We start from the raw sequence: 20453 nt of genomic DNA on the forward strand, positions 1-20453 counted from the left end.
GAGAGTGAGTATGCACATCCCGGGGTTGGGAGGGGCAGAGGGAGAGAGTCTTTTAAGCAGACTCCACACTGAGCATGGAGCCCAATGTGTAGGGCTCAGTCTTTGGACCCTGAATTTACAAGCTGAGTTGAAATCAGAGATTGGATTCTTAACAAACTATGCCATCCAGGTGTGCGCCCTCCCTGCCTCCCCCATTTTAATTAGGTTCCAAGCCCAGTGTGGGACTTGAACTCACAACCCTGAAATTTAGAGTCAGCTGAGTCAGCCAGTATATACACTTTAGTATATGCTTTAGTGTTTCTATCAGTGTTACATGTTTTTTATTAACAAAATTTTTTTCAAATGATAATTTGGATTTTAGGTTTATAGAGAAGGCAGTTAAAAAAATGCACAAGTGAGGGAGCCTGGGTGGCTCAATCAGTTAAGCTCAAGTCATGATCCCAGAAATCTGGGTCCCTCATCAGGCTCCCTGCTCGACAGGGAGTCTGCTTCTCCTCAGTCTGCCTCTTTTCCTGCTTATGCTCTCTCTCTCTCTCTCTCTTTGAAAGAAATAAATGAAAAATCTCAAAAAAAAAAAAAGGCAATGAAAAACACAGGTAGAGTGGGTCTTGATTTCAGCTCAGGTTGAAATAAATTTTCAAAAAAAAAAAAAAAAAACACCCACATAACTGAGAACACAGATGCCACTGATGTTTATCATATGTGAGAATTAGAACACAGTTAAGGCAATTCAGAAATGTATTCTATTCTCGTCTTTTTTTTTTTTTTACTTACTTATATAACAGGTAAAGAAACTTCTTAATAAAGTAGTACTCCGTGAGTCTTGCTTTTACCGGAAATTAACAGACACCTCAAAAGATGAAGAAAACCATGAAGAGTCTGAAGCATTGCAGGAAGATATGCTAGGTTTGAATATATTATTTTGATATTTTCTTATTATGTAATTGTTAAAGAAGAAAAAAGTAATAAAATACGATCTTTTATAGGGAACCGGTTGTTACTTCCAACACCAACAGTAAAGCAGGAGTCAAAGGATGTGGAAGAAAATGTTGGTCTTATTGTGTATAATGGTGCAATGGTTGATGTAGGAAGCCTCTTGCAAAAATTGGAAAAGAGTGAAAAAGTAAGAGCTGAAGTAGAACAGAAGCTGCAGTTGCTAGAAGAAAAAACGGGTAAGGAACAGCATTGGGTATCTTGGTACTTTTAAAACCCTGCTGGAATATATATGTGTACACACATATATACAAACCTATGTACACATGCAGATCCATACTTTGCATTTTAGTTTAGGCACATTATACAACTCACTTTTGACCATTAAAAGCTTGTCATTTTAAGAATTTATCTTGGATTTTTATATGCATTCTTAGATTCCTTTGTTGTCTTGTATTTTTTTAATCTTCTCCTAGTTCAGTTTTCATCAGTTTTTGCTACTTTCTCTAATCTATACAATCATCCAAAAAGTGGAACCTGGGTGAGAAGACAGACTTAGGTAAAATTTAAATGAAGCGAGTATACTACATCATGCTTTATAACTGTGACATTTGTGGCCATTGTAAGGAATTATATCTGCTTTTTATTTTCCTTAATATTTTCTTAAATTTTAAAAAGAATTTATTTTTCTAAAAAAAAAATAAGGTATTTATTTATTTGACAGAGGGAGTAACAGCAAGAGAGGGAACACAAGCAGGGGGAGTGGGAGAGGGAGGAGCAGTCTTCCTGCTGAGCAGGGAACCCAAGGCAGGGCTCAATCCCAGGACGCTGGGATTGTGACCCAAGCCAAAAGCAGACACTTAATGACTGAGCCACCCAGGCCCCACTAAATTTACTTATTTTTAAGAGAGAAAGAGAATATGCAAGCAGGGAGGGGAAGAAAGGGAGAGAGTCCTCAAGCAGACTCCTGTGGAGCACCAAGCCTGATGCAGGGCTCAGTCCCAGGAGCCTGAGGTGATCTGAGCCAAAATCAAGAGGTGCCCCCTTAACCTACTAATCCACCCAGGCACCCCTTAGATATTATTAACCTCATGATTGGAGATTTTAAGGGGTAAGATGGTGAATTCCAATTTTTTTTTTTTTTTTTTAAACAGATGAAGATGAGAAAACCATACTAAATTTGGAGAATTCCAACAAAAGCCTCTCAGGTGAACTCAGAGAAGTTAAAAAGGACTTTAGTCAATTACAAGAAAACTTGAAGATTTCAGAAAACATGAATTTGCAGTTTGAAAACCAACTCAGTAAGACAATCAGAAACTTATCTACAGTAATGGATGAAATCCACACTGTACTGAAGAAGGTTAGCAGTTTTATACTTACATATTTTCAGTTTGTCTCAACTTTTAACTCTGGAAATTATAATGTCATTAAGCTCTTAGTGGTTTTCTCAGAGCAAATAGTGGTGGGTGTTTTGTCCTTTGTCATATTAATCAAAAGTGATTTCCAAAAGATTGTATTCTTCTAGAACTTAGTTGGAATGTCAACATGATTTATGTGTTTAGACTTCTTGAAACTTCTTGAAAACTTAAAAGTTTTATTTGTATTTCTTTCAGAGCCAGAGAGTGAATTGATTTTGAACTTGAGGAAAATAAAACCATTTACTTCTTTTTAAAGCCATTTATTGTTGGGCAGAGTTGAGAAACCCTTTGGCACTATCAAAATCAATTTATTAGTATTTTTTGTCACTAAAAAATATCTGTAACTCAGTGCCATTATAAACTAATTAAAATGAGAATCTTCCATATCCTCAGTCTCAGAACAAGGGGAGAGAAATCATATTACTGTGCAAGGAATATACTACTAGTATTCCTAATTACCTCTGATTTCTTAGGACATAGATAGCTTTCTCAAATACTACAAACTGTTCTGCATAGAATTGAGGGGTTTCCTTTATAGTTGTCTCTAGTGTCAGTTTTTCATAGATGGCAAAATGGGCTCTCTAGAGTTCCTGTTAACTAATGTTTATTATAATTTTTTAAGTTACGTTTAAGAGAATCTAATTAAATATTTTGTCTTTTGTGTTATAGGATAATGTCAAGAATGAAGATAAAGATCAGAAATCCAAGGAGAATGGTGCAAGTGTATGATAAAATATGTGTAATGGTGAAGAATGGTGTTAAATAATGTAATATATAAAATCATGATACAAGAATGTTTGAAAGTGATGCATGTTTGATTTTAGTAGTATAAATATATGTTAGTTCAAATGATGTATAAAGTTTTATGAATGTGAAGAGTCTGCTTTTGAAAATTGCTTGTAATTCCTGGCATTCAAATTATTAAACACTCCTTGAGTGAAATAATTTTGCATTGCAAAATGTTTTAGGATGAACTTTGTTATAGTTTTTAACCCCAATAAAGTTCATCACTTTAATTGATAGTAGTATTTAATTACCAAATGTCTTTTATTAAAATACTTAGAATAATTGCAGTTTTATTTATAGAATTATCATTATTAGGTTTTTATAAAAATTTTTAGTCTTTTAAAATTTCAGTATAAATCATAAAATAGCATGCTGCTTAATTTTTTGCAAGTTTTTTGAATCAGACTTTTTTACTTGTCTTAAAAAAAATCCCTTCTATCAGCCTCTAAACTATTCATTAAAAATTCAGTTCATCCAAAAGACATCAAAAACTAAGAAAGTAATAGATAATTACCATTGTTAATATATATGTTAGACTTACAAAAGAAAAACAAATAGTACTGGTGTTAATGTTACTGCTTTCAATTAATTGTTCTTTCCCAAAATAGCACCTATATTTGAATTTTGAGGGTTTTTTTTTCCCTTAAATGCAGTGTTTGTCAAATGTACAGTTTAGCACCAAGCCAGTAGATGTCAGTATGATGTCTTAAGTTAAGCCTTCTTTAATTAAAAATAATTTTTTTATTAGTCTGTGTACTTCCTTCAGAATTTTAGTGGGTATGTAAGAGTTGATTAACTGTTGAGTGAAAAGGGTAGAAAATGTGATACACTCTAAAGCAGTGGTTCTCAATAGGGAGTGAACTTGCCCCAGAGGACATTTAGCAATGTCTGGAGACACTTCTACTTGCCACAGCTGGGTGAGTGAATGCTACTCCATCTAGTTGTTAGAGGCCAAGGATGTTGTTAACCATCCTATGTTGCATAGGACAGCCCCTCAACAAGAAAGGATCAGGGGGGCCTGGGTGACTCAATCGGTTAAGTGTCTGCCTTCAGTTCTGGTCATGATCCCACAGTCCTGGGATAGAGCCTTGTGTCTGGTTCCCTATTCAACAGGGAGTCTGCTTTTCTCTCTCCCACTCCCCCTGCTTTGTGTTCGTGCTCTCTCTCTCTCAAATAATAAGTAAAATTTTTTAAAAATAAAAATCTTGGGGAAGAAAGAAATACATGGTTGGCTCACTCACTAGAGCATGAGACTTATTTATTTATTTATTTATTTTTAGTGGGGGGCAGAGGAAGAGGAAGAGAATCTTAAGCAGACTCCCCACTGATCATGGAACCTGACACAGGGCTCAATGCCAGGACCCCAGGATCCTGACCTGAGCTGAAACCCAAAAATGGAAAGCTCAATGACTAAACCACCGAGGCACCCCTAAAAGGCATTTTTTTTTTTTTTTTAGTTTTTTTAATAAAGATTTTTATTTATTTATTTATTTGATAGAGATCACAAGTAGGTGGAGAGGCAGGCAGAGAGAGAGGGAGAAGCAGGCTCCCCCCTGAGCAGAGAGCCCAATGTGGGGCTTGATCCCAGGACCCTAAGATCATGACCTGAGCTGAAGGCAGAGGCTTAAACCACTGAGCCACCCAGGTGCTCCTAATTTTTTTTGTGTTTTTTTTTTTAAGTTTTTTTTAAGTTTTTATTTGAGAGAGACAATGAGAGCAAGAGAAAGCACAAGCAGGGAGGAGAGAGAGAGCAGCTCCTGCCTCAGTAGGGAGCCTAACTTGGGGCTTCATCCCAGGACCCTGGGATCCTGACCAGAGCTGAACACAGACACATAACTGACTGAGCCACCCAGGTGCCCCTGTTTTTACATTTCTGATGCATGATTCAGTCATTATAGAACAACTGAAATTTTAAGAATTTATTATTTCTTACTGAATTTTGCCCAAGTCCTAGTAAAACTGTAAGAACACAAAAAACTCCTTTAAGCAACGCTTAGACTTTATGTATGTTCACATTACATTCTTCTCAAAATGTTGAGTAATGGGTGCCTGCGTGGCTTAATCAGTGAAGCATTTCCCACGTTTGAGGCCCCCTGTCACACTCCCTGCTCAGCGGGAAGTCTGCTTCTCCCTCTTCCCCTCACCCCACTCGTGTTCTCTCTCACTCTGTCTCTCTCTCTGAAATAAATAAAATCTTTTTTTTTTTTTTAAGATTTTGTTTATTTATTTGACAGAGATCACAAGTAGGCAGAGAGGCAAGCGGGGGGGTGGGGGGTAGGCAGGCTCCCTGCGAAGCAGAGAGCTGGATGCGGTGCTCCATCCCAGGACCCTGGGATCATGACCTGAGCCAAAGGCAGAGGCTTTAACCCACTCATCCACCCAGGTACCCCAAATAAATAAAATCTTTAAAAAAAAAAAAAGTTGAATACTATTCAACCACATTTTTTTAGTATTTTACACGATCTGATCCCTAACCTACTACATAATTACTTAGAATTAGAGATAACTGGGGTGCCTGGGTGGCTCAGTGGTTTAAGCCTCTGCCTTCAGCTCAGTTCATGATCTCAGGGTCCTGGGATCAAGCCCCACATCAGGTTCTCTGCTCAGCGGGGAGCCTGCTTCCCCCTCTCTCTCTGCCTGCCTCTCTGCCTACTTGTGATCTTTCTCTGTCAAATAAATAAAATCTTTAAAAAAAAAAAAAGATAACTAATACTAATTATGAATCAGTGTTTATTCAGAAACTATAGAATTCTTAAACTTTTTAGTCGTTTGTGTACCAGTTTAAGAAGATTTTGAAGTGCTCTTGCCTTTTACCCTAACAATTCTAAAACCTCAGTCATAAAGTGTTTGTAGCTCAAATACGTGGATCATTCTGCTGATGCAGTAAGAACATTAATCCTATTATAAATCCAAGACTTCCTCTAAAGTGGCAAAAGAGGGGGTGCCTGGGATTTCAGGGTCCTGGGTTCAAGTTCCACTTTGGGCTTCCTGCTCAGCTGGGAGTCTGCTTCTCCCTCTATCCCTACCCCCTGCTCATGCTTGCTCGTTCGCTCAAATAAATAAATCTTTATAAAGTCAGAATTAACTGCTCGCTGATGTTTAAATCTCTTAATACATTTGAAAAATCTCAAAGGTGATTTTGGTATTTAGGATGACATCAAATTTTATAGGTTTAAAAATATTTTTATATAATTGACCCCCGCTTATATAAAGAGTTGGAATTCCAAAATCATGGTGGCAGATTTAGGACGAACTAACTAACATAGGACTCTTCCGACTTACCTTTTCATAATGTTTAGCATGTAAGACCTAAATAATTCAGTCCTCAATAGTAATTCCTTGGAAAACATTATTTCAGTGTAAGTGAAAAACAAAGGAAATGTGAAGACCCTGAACTTGAGGAGCTGGAGTAGGTGGAAGAGATTGAGCTGATGTCCTTTTCACCTGCCCTGTCTGCACGTCCTGAATGCTCCCAGGAGCACTGCATGTCTTACTGTGTAACCACGCCTCACCCTCTGCACAAGTGCACGACTGCAGAGAGCTTTACATCAGTTGGGCACGCCTGGGCCTTTCTCTCTCAGCCCTAAGAGTGGGAAGGGTATGGAGTTGTACCTTTTTTGAGGGGTCATGCTTTGGAGACTGCCAAAGGTAAACTTAGGAGGAAAGACGTTTGATGCTTTTACATTTTTGATAAATCTTAACATCCACTGTTAGCGCTAGTAGAGACGTATGATCTTGGACACAGGACCAAAGACCAGTGCAGTCCCAAGAGTATCAACTTTCCTTAGGTTTGAGTTGGTACAAAAATTTCAAGGGCCGGGGTTGGCTCAGTTGGTATCTGCTTTCAGCCCAGGTCATGATCCCAAGATCCTGGGATCAAGTCCCACATCAAGCTTCTTGCTCAGGGGAAACCTTCCTCTGCTGTTCCCCCTGCTTGTGGTCTCTGACCAATAAATAAAATCTTAAAAAGAAAAATTGAAGTACCTTAGTTTCTGGCCCACAACTCAGTCTTACCTGAGATCTAGAGGTCACAACAGGGATTTCTGCTACAGTGACAGTGTAACTGTGTTGAACCTTAATACAGAGGTGGTCACTTCTTGTAAAAAAGTGGGATATTTATGTAGGAAGCAAAAAAATAATTCTCTTTCTGCTAAAAGAAATTTGGAGTATGTTAAGCATGGATGAGTTTACTTATTAGAATATGGGAGAAATTTATCATAAAACTAAGGAATTTACCTGTGGATATCCATGCCCACAAGACATTAAAGAATTGGGTGAAAAGAGATAATGGTACATGTATGTAGCAAACAGTAAAGATAACTGTTCAGGTACCTAGATAGAACTGTTGGCTTTCCGGCAGGAAGATGAATCAAGGCCAGTCTTTGTGACTTCTCTCTGATCCAGGCAATAGTGGACCCTTGAGAGGCTCCTCAGAGCCTGAATTGTACATAGATCTCTTAAATACTGGCTAGAATTTATTAAAAATACTACAGTAGGGACTACACATAAATGTTTGGCAGAATACTAGCAAGCTCTCAGCATTCTGACAGTCCTATACATAGTATACAAGGGGCACTCCTCCCCTGTTTCTTCCATGGGGCCTTCCTAGCCCAGCGTACTCCTCTCATGAGACCTTTGGAAGTCCACAGGTTAACACTGAAATGGCACTGAATCTTTAGTGGGGGGGTTCTGAGATAGCCTGAGGTTTTCTTTGTCAGAAGCCATACAAGATTGCTAGTCCTAGTGGGTGTAAAGTCAAACTAAGTTCAAAAAACGTATTGATGGGACACCTGCATGGTTCAGTCATTAAGCATCTGCCTTTGCTCAGATCGTGATCCCAGCGTCCTAGGATCAAGCCCCATATCAGGCTCCCTGCTTGGCATGGAGCCTGCTTCTCCCTCTCCAGCTCCCCTGTGTTTGTGTTCCCTTTCTCACCATCTCTCTGTCATTTACAAAAAAACAAAAACAAAAACACCTTAAAAAAAGTATTGCTGGGATGCCAGGGTGGCTCAGTCAATTAAGCACCAGGCCCTTGGTTTTGGCCCAGGGTCATGATCTCAGCAGGAGGATGAGTTCGAGCCCTTCCTCGGTCTACACTCCTTAGAGAACCTGCTTAGGGTTTTCACTCTCCCTCTGCCTCTCCCCTCCACATACCTGCATGTGTTGTCTCTAAAAAACAAAACAAAAAACAAGAACCATGGGTTTTAAGCAAAGGATTGAAGTGATCATAGTAATTAGAGGCACAATAAAAGCCTCCTCTATTGAACATGTAGTGTGCCACACATTTCCTGGTTTAACTGCAAAATAGTTGCCTGGCCTGTGGGTTCCATGAAAGAAAGGTTTCCCTTCCCGCTATAATTTTGTGTTCAGATTATTTTGGAAATTAAAATTAACATCTAAATATCTTTACAGTTGTTTTTGTTAGACATAATGGAGTGATGAGAATGTTTCAAGAATCGTTGACACATTTCACCGCCTATTTTATGACTTACTAATAAGGGGATATTTAGGCCATAATTTATTGTCTATACTGGGAACTTATTTTGAGAAGAGGGGGCTAAGGATAATTATACCAAGATACTGGGTATTATTGCCTACTTATTATTCATGTTGAAGGTAAAATTTACCTGCTCTTGGTGTTCACTAGTTTAAAAACAAGTCTCAGGCTTGGAAGAAGATGTCCCAAACTACTATCAACCATGAAGTATTAGTTTTTCTTGTGTATATAGAAGACATATATCAGATTATCAGATAGGGTACTACCTAAGGAAGTCACTGAGTCAGCTCCTTATTTGAGCCCCATTAATGATGGAGTTTGAAGGTGATCATTATGCCTAAACGAAGGCAGTGGTTCTTCAAACTGGTATGCAGCAGAATCACCTGACAAGCTTGTTAAAAGACACAGAGTGCTTGGCCTAGTTTCCAGAATTTATGATTGAAAAGGTCTGGGGTTGAACCCAAGTTTGCATTTCTACCAAGTCATCAGGTGCTGCTGCTGCTCTTCTGGGTTAACATCCTTTTCACTAAGGTATACATAGTGGGTTTCCCTACCTAATACATGATTTTAAAAAAAAACAGGAAGGGTACCTACCTGGCAACTCTTGATCTTGGGGTCGTGAGTTTGAGCCCTATGTTAGGGGTAGAGATGACTTTAAAAATTTGTTTAAATTTTATTTGTTTTTAGAGCGAGAACTGTGTGCTCTGGGGTAGTGGGAAAGGGAGAGAGCATCTTAAGCAGGCTCCAGGCCAGTGTGGAGACAGTCGTGGGGTTCGATCTCACACCCTGAGATCTCAACCTGAGTCAGTCAAGAGTCGGATGCTTAACTGACTGAACCACTCGAGCGCCCCCAAAACTTATAAAAACAAAACAACACCAAGCGGGGTGCCTGAGTGGTTCAGTTAAGCAAGCATCTGCTTTCAGCTCAGGCCATGATCAAGCCCCACATCGGGCTCGCTGCTCAGCTGCTCCCTCTTCCCCTTACTCTTCCTCTGCTGCTCCCCCTGCTTGTCTCTCTCTCTCTCTCTGTCTGTCAAAACAAAACAACTCCAAGAAAAGTAGCAATTACCTTGGAGATATTATCTGAGCAATTTGGGCTTTTTCTGTAGGGGTAAATATTTCTACATTGGATAAGCAAGCCTTGGAATCTGCAAGGTACTTACTTTGAAAAGCTGCTCTGGCGTACTTTTTTATGGGAAGGGTCACAACTACATAAGCAACAAATACGCTGGGAAAAATCCATTTTCTTCATAGTGTTTTGTTGTACTTGTCACCCTTAAGCTGACATGACTATATAATTCTCTTGTGAGGTGTCATATAATGAACATAATCCATGTGTTTGGTGTGGCCTCCGCCATCCGCTTCAGAGGCTGACAAGCAAGACGTTCAAACTAAAAAGTTTGTGAAGGCCATGAAGGGCTTGACTGAGAAAACAGGTAGGTGGTGAGGGGGCCTGTCAGCTGGCTTGGGCAGAAACACTAGGTTTCCGGCCTGAGAGGGAAAAAATTAAAGAATTAAGATGGTCAGCAGAGGAAGGGGTAAACAGTAAGCAACAAAGTATTTTTGACAATGGAGAGGCCACAAAAATGGCAAGGCAAGGATTATGTAGATTATCAAGCAATGAGGGAGGGAGGATCTGTCAAAGAGATGTGACTTGTTTGCAAAGGCCCAGGTTCCAGGCTGTGTGTCTCCAGCCAGAGGTTAGTGGTCTGCCTGAATCTAAAGGACTGTTCTTCAAGACGGTGACTTCATCTTCCGAAGCCTTACCTGGAAAGGCTGTGTTCTCTGCATCAGAGAGAAAGGGAGCTTCCACGACTAGTTAGGCCCCCACAGTGAAATTGCAAGCAAACGGTTAGAGACAATTTATTTGGCTAAATTAGGTAAATCCTAAAATGTTGCTCCATTGAGCATTTAAGGGACTAGAATATGTCGATAAAGAGACTGGTGATGGGTGGGGGGTCATCTTCACTGTGCTGCTCCCCCATGCCCTCCTCAGGGGTGACTTATAGTCCCAATTCTGATTCCTGTGTACAGGCAGATTCACTGCCCAAAGGTTTCTTTTCTTTTAAAGATTTTTTAAAATTTATTTGTCAGAGAGAAAGAGGGAGAGAGAACAAGCACAGGCAGACAGAATGGCAGGCAGAGACAGAGGGAGAAGCAGGCTCCCCGCCAAGCAAGGAGTCCAGTGTGGGACTTGATCCCAGGACGCCAGGATCATGACCTGAGCTGAAGGCAGCTGCTTAACCAACTGAGCCACCCAGGCGTCCCTGCCCAAAGGTTTCTAATTTGATGAGTGGAGAAGGTAAGGGAAGTGAGGAAGTAGCCCTCTAGGCTGTGTACTGAAAATCAGGCAGATTATAGTTCCAGGGAAATTGATCAGTTTGAATTAGACTACAGCTAGTAACAGGACCATGAAGACAAAGTCCAGTCCCTAAAAACGGGAGGATTTTGCAGACTATCAGGACCCCAACCACAGAGGCAGAATTCAGAGCTGGGGCCCCAGCTTCATTGCAAACAACTTAGGCAGAGGCCATGAGCCAAGGTAGAGGCTCATCTGTACAGATCTTGATGAGATTGAATATTTGATTGAAGGTGAGAGCTTGATACGGGTGGTGGCATTTGGGTTCACAACCACATATAAAGCAATGAAAGTTTTAGTTCCTGTCCACTGGGGTGATGAACTCCTAACGTGTTATTAGGCAGTTTGGATTAGCTCAGAGACCTGGTGAGCCTAAATATACAGTTTAAAGGTATCTGATTCTTAGAGCTAGGCAGGGCTGAAATGCAGGCTTAACATTGAGTGGTTATACAAATATGTACTCATCAAAAGTAAGCATTTATATATTTAATATGTTTTGATAGTGTGAGTCAGCCTAATTTCAAATTAAGTGAAACCAAATCTAGAGTAAATCTGGATTTGGAATAAAATAAGAATGCTGCCATTCTAAAGGTAAGACTTGAGCTCCAGTTAAATTTTCTGTTTTAGAACTTGCAGTAAGGGCACTTGGGTGGCTCAGTCGGTTAAGTATCTGCCTACGGCTCAGGTCATGACTTCCGGTCCTGGAATTGAGCCCCAAGATGGGCTCCTTGCTCAATGGGGAGTCTGTTTCTCCTCCTCCTCCTCCTGCCCCTCCTTCCATTGCTTCTGCTCTTTCACTCTCTAATTCATTTTTTAAAATGTAGATAAAAAAAAAAAAAACTTTATTTATTTATTTGACAGAGAGCAAGCACAAGTAAGGGGAGCAACAGGCAGAGGGAGAAACGCTCCCAGCTGAGCAGGGAGCCCGATGAGGAACTCCACGCCAGGTTCCTAGGATCATGACCTGATCCAAAGGCAAATGCTTAACCCACTGAGCCACCCAGGTGCCCGTCAAATAAATTCTTTTTTTTTTTTTTTTCAAAGATTTTATTTATTTATCGGGGTGGGGGGAGAGCGAGCGAGCACAGGCAGACAGAATGGCAGGCAGAGGCAGAGAGAGAAGCAGGCTCCCTGCCGAGCAAGGAGCCCGATGTGGGACTCGATCCCAGGACGCTGGGATCATGACCCGAGCCGAAGGCAGCTGCTCAACCAACTGAGCCACCCAGGCGTCCCGCCCGTCAAATAAATTCTTAAAAAAAAAAAAAAAAAAGAACTTGCAGCACTCTTACTCATTAGCAAATTCAAGACCAATAGGCAAAACTTTATGTTTGCTATAGGAAATCCTAAACTCTTGTGAATCTCTGTGTTAAAGAGGTTTTATTCATGTAAAGAGCATGAATATGTTGGGAGAGCTTCCTTCTAATGGTAACAAAAATCTTACTGTGGACTTCACTGGAGTAACTGTCGATTCTGGCTTACTCTCTTTGGGTTATTTATTTGGTTTATATTCTCTAAGTGGATATTTTTAAAACATCTATTCTTTACTAAGGTATTTGAACTTTAAAAATATTTTAAGTCTAGGGGTGCCTGGGTGGCTCAGTTGTTAAGCATCTGCCTTCGATTGGGTCATGATCCCAGGGTCCTGGGATTGAGCCCCACATTGAGCTCTCAGCTCAGTGGGAAGCCTGCTTCCCCCGCTCTCTCTCCCCCTGCTTGTGTTCCCTCTCTCGCTGCATCTCTCTCTGTCAAATAAATAAAATCTTTAAAACATAACAAAAAAAATAGTTTAAGTCTAGGTTTGGATATCTCAATCACCTTTTAAATACTTGGCTCTTAGCATTGTTATACAGTGTCTTGAGAACAGATGGCTTTCTAATTCATCAGTTTTAGAACACATATGCCTTGGACCTAACATCTCATATAATCACTTTAATTTCTATCCTTTATTGCACTACTGCAGTTTCATTATTGTTAACATGTGGCTAAGCAGGTGCCTCTTTGTATGAGGTTTGTTCTAGGTTATCAAATTTGGGGAATTAAATTAACTTCAAAATTGAACTTTCTCCTAACAATTTTTTATAATTGGTATTTATTTGTATTTTCATGACCTTTGCCCTAAAAACTCTCTAAGCTACTAAATCAGGTGGAAATTTCACCTGTGGTTACATGTGCATGTGGTAAACAAAAATAGATATTGGGGGGCACCTGGGTGTCTCAGTTATTAAGCGTCTGTCTTCTGCTCAGGTCATGATCCCAGGGTCCTGGGATTGAGCCCTGCATTGGGCTCCCTGCTCAGCAGGAAGCCTGCTTCTCCCTATCCCACTCCCCCTGCTTGTGTTCCCTCTCTCTCTGTCTCTCTCTGTGTCAAATAAATAAAATCTCAAAAAAAAATTGATTTGTGTCACTATGGTTCAAGCAAATGAAACTTCATAAAGTATAGGGAATACCTTTTTCTTTAAGACTTTTAAGATTTTGGGGGGCACCTGGGTGACTCAGTGGGTTAAAGCCTCCACCTTTGGCTCAGGTCATGGTCCTGGGGTCCTGGGATCTAGCCCCGCATCGGGCTCTGCTCAGCAGGGAGCCTGCTTTCCCCTCTCTCTCTGCCTACTTGTGATCTCTGTTAAGTAAATAAATAAAATCTTTAAAAAAAAAAGATTAAAAAGTTTTTTTAAAGTAATCTCTCCACCCAGTGCAAGGCTTGAACTCACAACCCCAAGATCAAGAGTCGTATGCTTCTCTGACTCAACGACCCTGAGATCAAGAGTTGGGTCCTCTACCAACTGAGCCAGCAGGTGCCCCATTGGGCAGGGAATAACTTGGAAGTGTACTCTATAGAAGCCCATTAAACAGAGGTTTTCTTAATACTGATCTTGGAGGGTTTTTTTGTTTCTTTTGTTTTTTAAGATTTTACTTATTTATTTGACAGAGATCACAAGTAGGCAGAGAGGCAGGGTGGGGGAAGCAGGTGCCCTGCTGAGCACGGAGCCCCGATGCGGGGCTCAACCCCTGATCTGCTTCCTAGTTCAATTGGGCCTCCCAGTCTTTTTATAAGATTATATTTCCTTTTATTTTATTTTTATTTTTTTAAAAGACTTTATTCATTTATTTGACAGAGAGAGAGAGAAAGATCACAAGTAGGCAGAGAGGCAGGCACAGAGAGAGGGGGGAAGCAGGCTCCCCGCCGAGCTGAGAGACCAATTCGGGACATGATCCCAGGACCCTGAGATCTTGACCTGAGCCGAAGGCAGAGGCTTACCCCACTGAGCCACCCAAGCACCCCTATCTCTAGCCTTGTTATCTCTCTTCAGGCAGGGAAAGAGCAGAGTGTACTTTTAACATGTAGAGAATAAATATTTAATGTCTATTCATTTCCTTGCTGAGACAGACCTGTTGGAAGCCGGGGGCTGGCCACACAGAGACAGTTGCTGTTTCTGGCTGTAACATAAATATTTAATTAAAACCTACTTTGAACCATTCTTCTTTTTTTTTTTTTTTTTTTTAGAAAATGTCCTACAGTGTGCATTTTATTCCATACCATTATACAATGTTTACATATAGTTAAAACTCTTAAATGTTTTTCCTTTACCAATTGTACGTAGTGCCTAAATCTTTCATTTTAACATGGAGAAATGGAGAGTGGAAAACCACATTGAATGCTATCCTACAAGTTGTAATGAGCCGCAAGTGTGCCAATGAGGAGGAGACAGAAGTCTTACAAGAGCAGCGTGCCTTACACATCCCTGGCTTTAGTGAATTCAGGCATACAGGACCCACAGCCTCACCTCGTAGTAAAACTCAAGACAAAATAAATTAGTGTTGGACAGAATTCTAAATTGTACAATATTGAACGAAAGACCACAGTGGGGCTTTTTGTTTAAAGTAGCACCAATCCACACCTCATTGTGTTTTCAACATTAATCTGCCTGTTGAATACATCGTTGGCACTTTTGAGTGGAAATCTTTCTGCTTTCGTGAGGATTCCTGGGCTGGCTGAGTACCCTGTGTTGCAAAACTCTCTATGAAGTGTGGCAATGGCAACCTGGGAAATGGCACATTTAAGTCACTATGGCCCTGCCACGGGCTCGCCTGTGTGTGTGTGTATGTGTGTGTGTGTGTGTTTTCCCCATTCCCTGATCTAGCTGGTATTTCGTGGATGTTTACTGTGACAGTGTAAAAGTAAATAAAAATGCATTTAAGGGGTTTCATGGTAAGCATGGTGTTTCAAAACAAAACAAAACAAAACAAAACAACAGAGCAACATTTAAGAATGTGGTCGCAGCTAAGGAGGTTTTCACATGTTGTTTAACTCCAGTAAAGTCTGATCCAGCATCTGATGCATACTAAGGTTTTCTTCTTTGGCATGAGCCACTTTCTCTTCTAAGTCATCAATGCTTTTCTCCAATTTAGTTACTGACCTCTCTGCAAACTCAGCCCGAGTCTCGGCCTCCTTCAGCTTGTCAGAAAGGACCTTGATCTCTTCCTCATATTTGTCTTCCTTCTGCGAGTACTTATCCTCTGCAGCCATTAATGCTTTCAAGGTCTGATCCATTATTCTTAATTGTTCTTCCAGCTGTCGGACTTGGCTTTCTGAGAGTTCGGCCCGCTCCTCCGCGCGTTCCAGGTCACTCTCAATGATGACCAGCTTACGGGCCACCTCTTCATACTTGCGGTCGGCATCTTCAGCGATGTGCTTGGCCTCTTTCAGTTGGATCTCCTGAATTTCCATTTTCTCCTCATCTTTTTGGGCTCGACTTTCAATGACTTTCATGCCTCTCTCGCTCTCGTCCGCTGCCTTCTCAGCCTCCTCCAGCTTCTGCAAAGCTGTTGCCAGTCGCTCTTGGGCACGATCCAACTCTTCCTCAACCAGCTGGATGCGTCTGTTCAGAGAAGCTACATCGGCTTCAGCGGTCTCCCTCAGCTTCCTCTCGTAGTCCAGCTCGCGCTGCAGACTGCCCGCGCGCTCCTCCGCGGCGTCCGCCTGCTCCTGCAAGCTCCGGATTTTCCTCCGCACCGCCTCCAGCGAGCTGCTCCCGGCCATCACTCCGGGCGGCGGCGGCGGGCTGGCGGGCAGGCTGCGGTGCGAGAGGCCGGCTGCTGCGCTCCAGCCGCCGCTGCCGCACTCCTGAGCGCCCGGCCGCCCCGCCCAGGCCGCGCCGCGCAACGGCGGCGCCCCCAGCGGCCCAGGACCAGCCCGGAAGTCGCGGTCTCCCGGGCGGCGCAGGCGAACCGCAGGCGGGTGCGCCTGAACCATTCTTCTTAAGGTATAATATATACCAGCCTTGGGGTATACTTAGGCCATTTCCCAAATCCATCTGTTATTTATTCCAGGGTCTTTTATCAGCTTTGTAAACTCAGGAGGCAGTCGCTTGGCTGTTGGAAATTCTTCCAAGAGGTGAATGTTTAACCTTTGAGCTACTGTTTCCAGAAGAGTATCAGGCAAACAACCCTCACTATAAGAACTGGAATTAGGAATAAAATGAGAATTCTACCATTCTACTATTCTTTAGCTCCACGGTTAATTTGCTTCTGCTTGAAGGCTGGGGCATGCTTCCGTCTTGGTTGCCTGAGACCTCGTGCAGTCTGCGCAGAAAGATCCCTTGGGGAAACTAAAGCTTCGAGGTACAGGCTGTGACCCACACGCTTCTGGCTTTCCCGTGTATTCAGCTTCCTCCAGTGGTAATTTTGTACTCCTTTAAATTATTAAGGATTTGTTATAAGTGAAGATTCCATCTTTGATAAATAGCCTATCAGGGGCGTCTGCGTGGTTCAGTGGGTTAAGGCTCAGGTCTTCATCTCAGGGTTGTGGATGGAGCCCCACATCGGGTTTCCTGCTCAGAGGGGGAGCCTGATTCTCCCTCTCCCACTCCCCCTGCTTGTTCAGTTTCTCTCACTCTTGCTCTGTGCTCTCTCTTAATTCAATAAATACATAAATAAAATCTTCTAAAAAATAGATTAGTTCCTGTTTCCTTGGAAGCCTATCTGCTTGGATAGGAAAAAATGTTTTAAGAAAGTCATTACATCTTTTTTTTTTTTTTTTTAAGATTTTATTTATTTATTTGACAGCGAGAGACACCATGAAAGAGGGAACACAAGCAGGGGGAGTGGGAGAGGGAGAAGCAGGCTTCCCACTGAGCAGGGAGCCCAATGCAGAGCTTGATCCCAGGACTGTGGGATCATGACCTAAGCCAAAGGCAGATGCTTAATGACTAAGCCACCTAGGGGCTCCTACATCTTTTTTTTTTTTTTTCTTAAATTTTATTTATTTGAGAGACTGAAAGCATGAGTTGGGGGAGGGACAGAGCTGAAGGCAGATGCTTAACCTACTGAGCCACCCAGGTGACCGCATCATTACTACTTTTGACTCCTTTGCCCAAGATGATGAAGTCACAATTTAATTCTGTTTTAATTATTGAGAGGCTTGGCAGTTACTCTGTTAATATACCCATATCCAAAATGACAGTCGGGGGCTCCTGGATGGCTCAGTGGTTTAAAGCCTCTGCCTTGGGATCAGGTCATGATCTCAGGGTCCTGGGATGGAGCCCCGCATCGGGCTCTCTGCTCATCTGGGAGTTTGCTTCCCCCTCTCTCTCTGCCTGCCTCTCTGCCTACTTCTGATCTCGGTCTGTCAAATAAATAAAATAAAAATCTTAAACAAACAAACTAACAAAATGACAGTCAGAAAAAGCAAAAGGTTGAAATGTCACAGTATAAACATAAGAGGTAAGAACCAAACTAATAAAGGAATGGTATATAGGGTTTAGTCGGTATAGACGCAGAGGATTGATTTGACCCGGCATGGTAAAACGGATTTTTATTACAATTAAAAAAAATAAAATTTAGGAATCCAATCTTCAGCTCCATTCCACACTAAAAAAAAAGAAAAAAAAGTGATTCAAGCCAGTTGTGATTTAATGGTACTTACATTGACAGTAAAACTCTTTATTAAACTTAAAATAGCAGTAGAGTTGAAAGTCTGAGTTGCAGGGTCAGAGCCACTCCTGCCTTGTATTATTTTTTCCAGTACCTACTGAAGTGCCGCCTTGCCCAGCTTAAAATGCTTCCCATTTTGTAAAGGGACTATTAACTGTTCTTTCTTTCTTTCTTTCTTTCTTTTTTAGTATAGTTGACAAAAAATGTTACATTAGTTTCGGGCGTACATCATAGTGATTCAACTTTTTTTTTTTTTTAAGATTTTATTAAAGGGGAGTCTGTTTCTCCCTCTGACCCTCCCCCATCTCGTGTGCTCTCTTTCTCTCTCAAATAAATAAATAAGATATTTTTTTTAAATGGCTTTGAGCTAACGTCTATTATCCCTAAATGGCATAATCCCATGGATAACCACAGTCTTCCAGGTTACTGCAAAGATGCTGATACCTTTACTAAATATTTTCAAAACAACACTCTCTCAAATGAAAATGGTTTTATATTCAAATTATAATTGAGAAGATGATAGAGGAAATATAAATCATAACAAGTTAGGTTAGGATAAGAAAAATACGACATAGCACTGGAATTTTGTGTAAACAAGATAGATATTAACAGCTGTAAGACATGTAAGAAATACTTACTTTGTAAAATCTATGTTTCCAAGTATAATGTATAATCTTAATCTTATTTCAATAATTGTTTTGTACCTCTTCTGAGTCAACCAGATGCCTCTGGTCTACAGTTCTATCTCGATCCTTAAGCTAAATCATCCTTCACTGAATCACCTTTTAAAGTGAGGAGATAGAGCTTTTCCTCATTCTCCCACTTTGTAGGTGAGAACTCCTAGGCAATGAACCAGAACTGTGGGACTGAGCTCAAATCACGCTTAACACTGTGAGGAATGTTTGCCTGCCAAGCCATGTAACACGAGCTGAAAGTCTCTCCCCAGCTTCTTAAAGAAGTGAAAACATTTGGATTGCTTTTCTCAATTCTCATGATAGACACCAAATAAAAACAAGATGTCTTGGATTCCTTTCATTATGAACTGGAATAAAGGGAAATTTACTAAAAATTCTTTTTGAGAGCCTAGACTATTTTCGGAAAAAACACTTTATGATAGATGTAGGGTTTTTAAAAAAAGATTTTACTTATTTATTTGAGAGAGCATAGGAGCGGGGGTGGGGAGGGAGGAAGGAAAAAATGGGGGGAAGGGGCAGAGGGACAAACAGACTTCCTGCTGAGCAAGGAGCCAGACTTGGGGCTTGATCCCAGGACCCTGAGATCATAACTTGAGCTCAACTGACTGAGCCACCTAGGTGTCCCATGATAGATGTAGATTAAGAATGATATAACTGGGGACGCCTGGGTGGCTCAGTTGGTTGAGCGGCTGCCTTTGGCTCAGGTCATGATCCCAGCGTCCTGGGATTGAGTCCCACGTCGGGCTCCTTGCTCAGTGGGGAACCTGCTTCTCTCTGCCTCTGCCTGCCAGTCTGTCTGCCTGTGCTTGTGCTCTCTCTCCTTTTCTCTAACAAATAAATAAATAAAATCTTTAAAAAAAAAAAAAGAATGATATAACTGTGATGAACTGATCAGAAGTTTGATATGTTGCTTCTTCAGCAATAGCTTCACAAATCTGTCCCCTCATTTCCTGCTCAGGGTATCTCCTTGGTACCTAATGTGGTTCCTATCAGAAACAACTTCTTCGCCCCGTTCTCCACCTCTTCCTCCTTCTCCTCTTTCTTCTTCCTTTTTCCTTCTTTCTCTTCTTCTTTCTTCTCTTCCTTCTCTTCCTCCTCCTCCTCCTCCTCCTCCTCCTCCCCCTCCCCCTCCTCCTCCTTCTCCTTCTTATTCCTTTTCTTAAGTAAGTTCTATGCCCAGTGTGGGGCTTGAACTCAATCCCAAGATCAGGAATCGCATGCTTTATCACCTGAGTTGGGCAGGTACCCTCCTACCCCAAACTTCTTTGGGACTTCTACACTGCTGTTTCATAACTAAGGAGTTAGGCACTTTAATACATAGAAGTCCTTTGTGGTTTCCCCTTTTCTTTTGCAAATGTTGAGCTTAGGGGTTGAAGAATGGAAATGTTATCAACCATAATGAAAAAATCAAATGTATATAGAATGTCTGAGGGCCACGTGGGTGGCTCAGTCGTTAAGCATCTGCCTTCAATTCAGCTTATGATCCCAGGGTCCTGGGGTGGAGCCCGCATTGGGCTTCCTGCTCAGCAGGGAATCTGCTTCTCCCTCTCCCTCTGCCACTTCCCTCCCCCACCCCCGCTTGTGCGCTCTTTCTTTCTCACAAATAAATAAATAAAATCTTAAGGAAAAACAAAGAAAAAGTCACCTTAAGGTCATATTTTTTTAAAAGATTTTATTTATTTACTTATTTGACAGAGAGAGCTCAAGCGGGGGGATTGGGGGAGAGAGAAGTAGGCTCCCACCTGATGCAGGGCTTGATCCCAGGACCCTGGGATCATGACATGAGCTGAAATCAAGAGCTGGATCCTTAATTGACTGAGCCACCCAGACGCCCC

The 20453-nt window shown here is 41.5% G+C and overlaps 2 protein-coding genes across 5 annotated transcripts in view; one reads left to right on the forward strand and one right to left on the reverse strand.

The window, feature by feature from the left end:
• The window catches only part of CCAR1 (cell division cycle and apoptosis regulator 1), a 65930-nt gene extending 62046 nt beyond the window's left edge, over positions 1-3884 (forward strand). For all 4 annotated transcript variants that reach the window (XM_032312237.1, XM_032312235.1, XM_032312234.1 and 1 more), the window contains 4 exons: positions 786-906; positions 987-1172; positions 2088-2293; positions 3021-3884. In XM_032312237.1, the coding sequence (XP_032168128.1) occupies positions 786-906; positions 987-1172; positions 2088-2293; positions 3021-3080 (573 nt within the window). In that variant the 3' untranslated portion in view covers positions 3081-3884. The remainder of the gene's footprint in view (positions 1-785; positions 907-986; positions 1173-2087; positions 2294-3020) is intronic.
• A 10589-nt stretch (positions 3885-14473) lies between these two features.
• On the reverse strand, positions 14474-16193 carry LOC116573140 (tropomyosin alpha-3 chain-like). Its single transcript, XM_032312971.1, has one exon. It carries the CDS (start codon positions 16029-16031, stop codon positions 15285-15287), a length of 747 nt encoding a protein of 248 aa, XP_032168862.1. The 5' UTR covers positions 16032-16193; the 3' UTR covers positions 14474-15284.
• Positions 16194-20453: the final 4260 nt, after the last annotated feature.

The sequence above is a fragment of the Mustela erminea genome, chromosome 14 (assembly GCF_009829155.1).
Source record: "Mustela erminea isolate mMusErm1 chromosome 14, mMusErm1.Pri, whole genome shotgun sequence".
In the NCBI taxonomy this organism is placed as follows: Eukaryota; Metazoa; Chordata; class Mammalia; order Carnivora; family Mustelidae; genus Mustela; species Mustela erminea.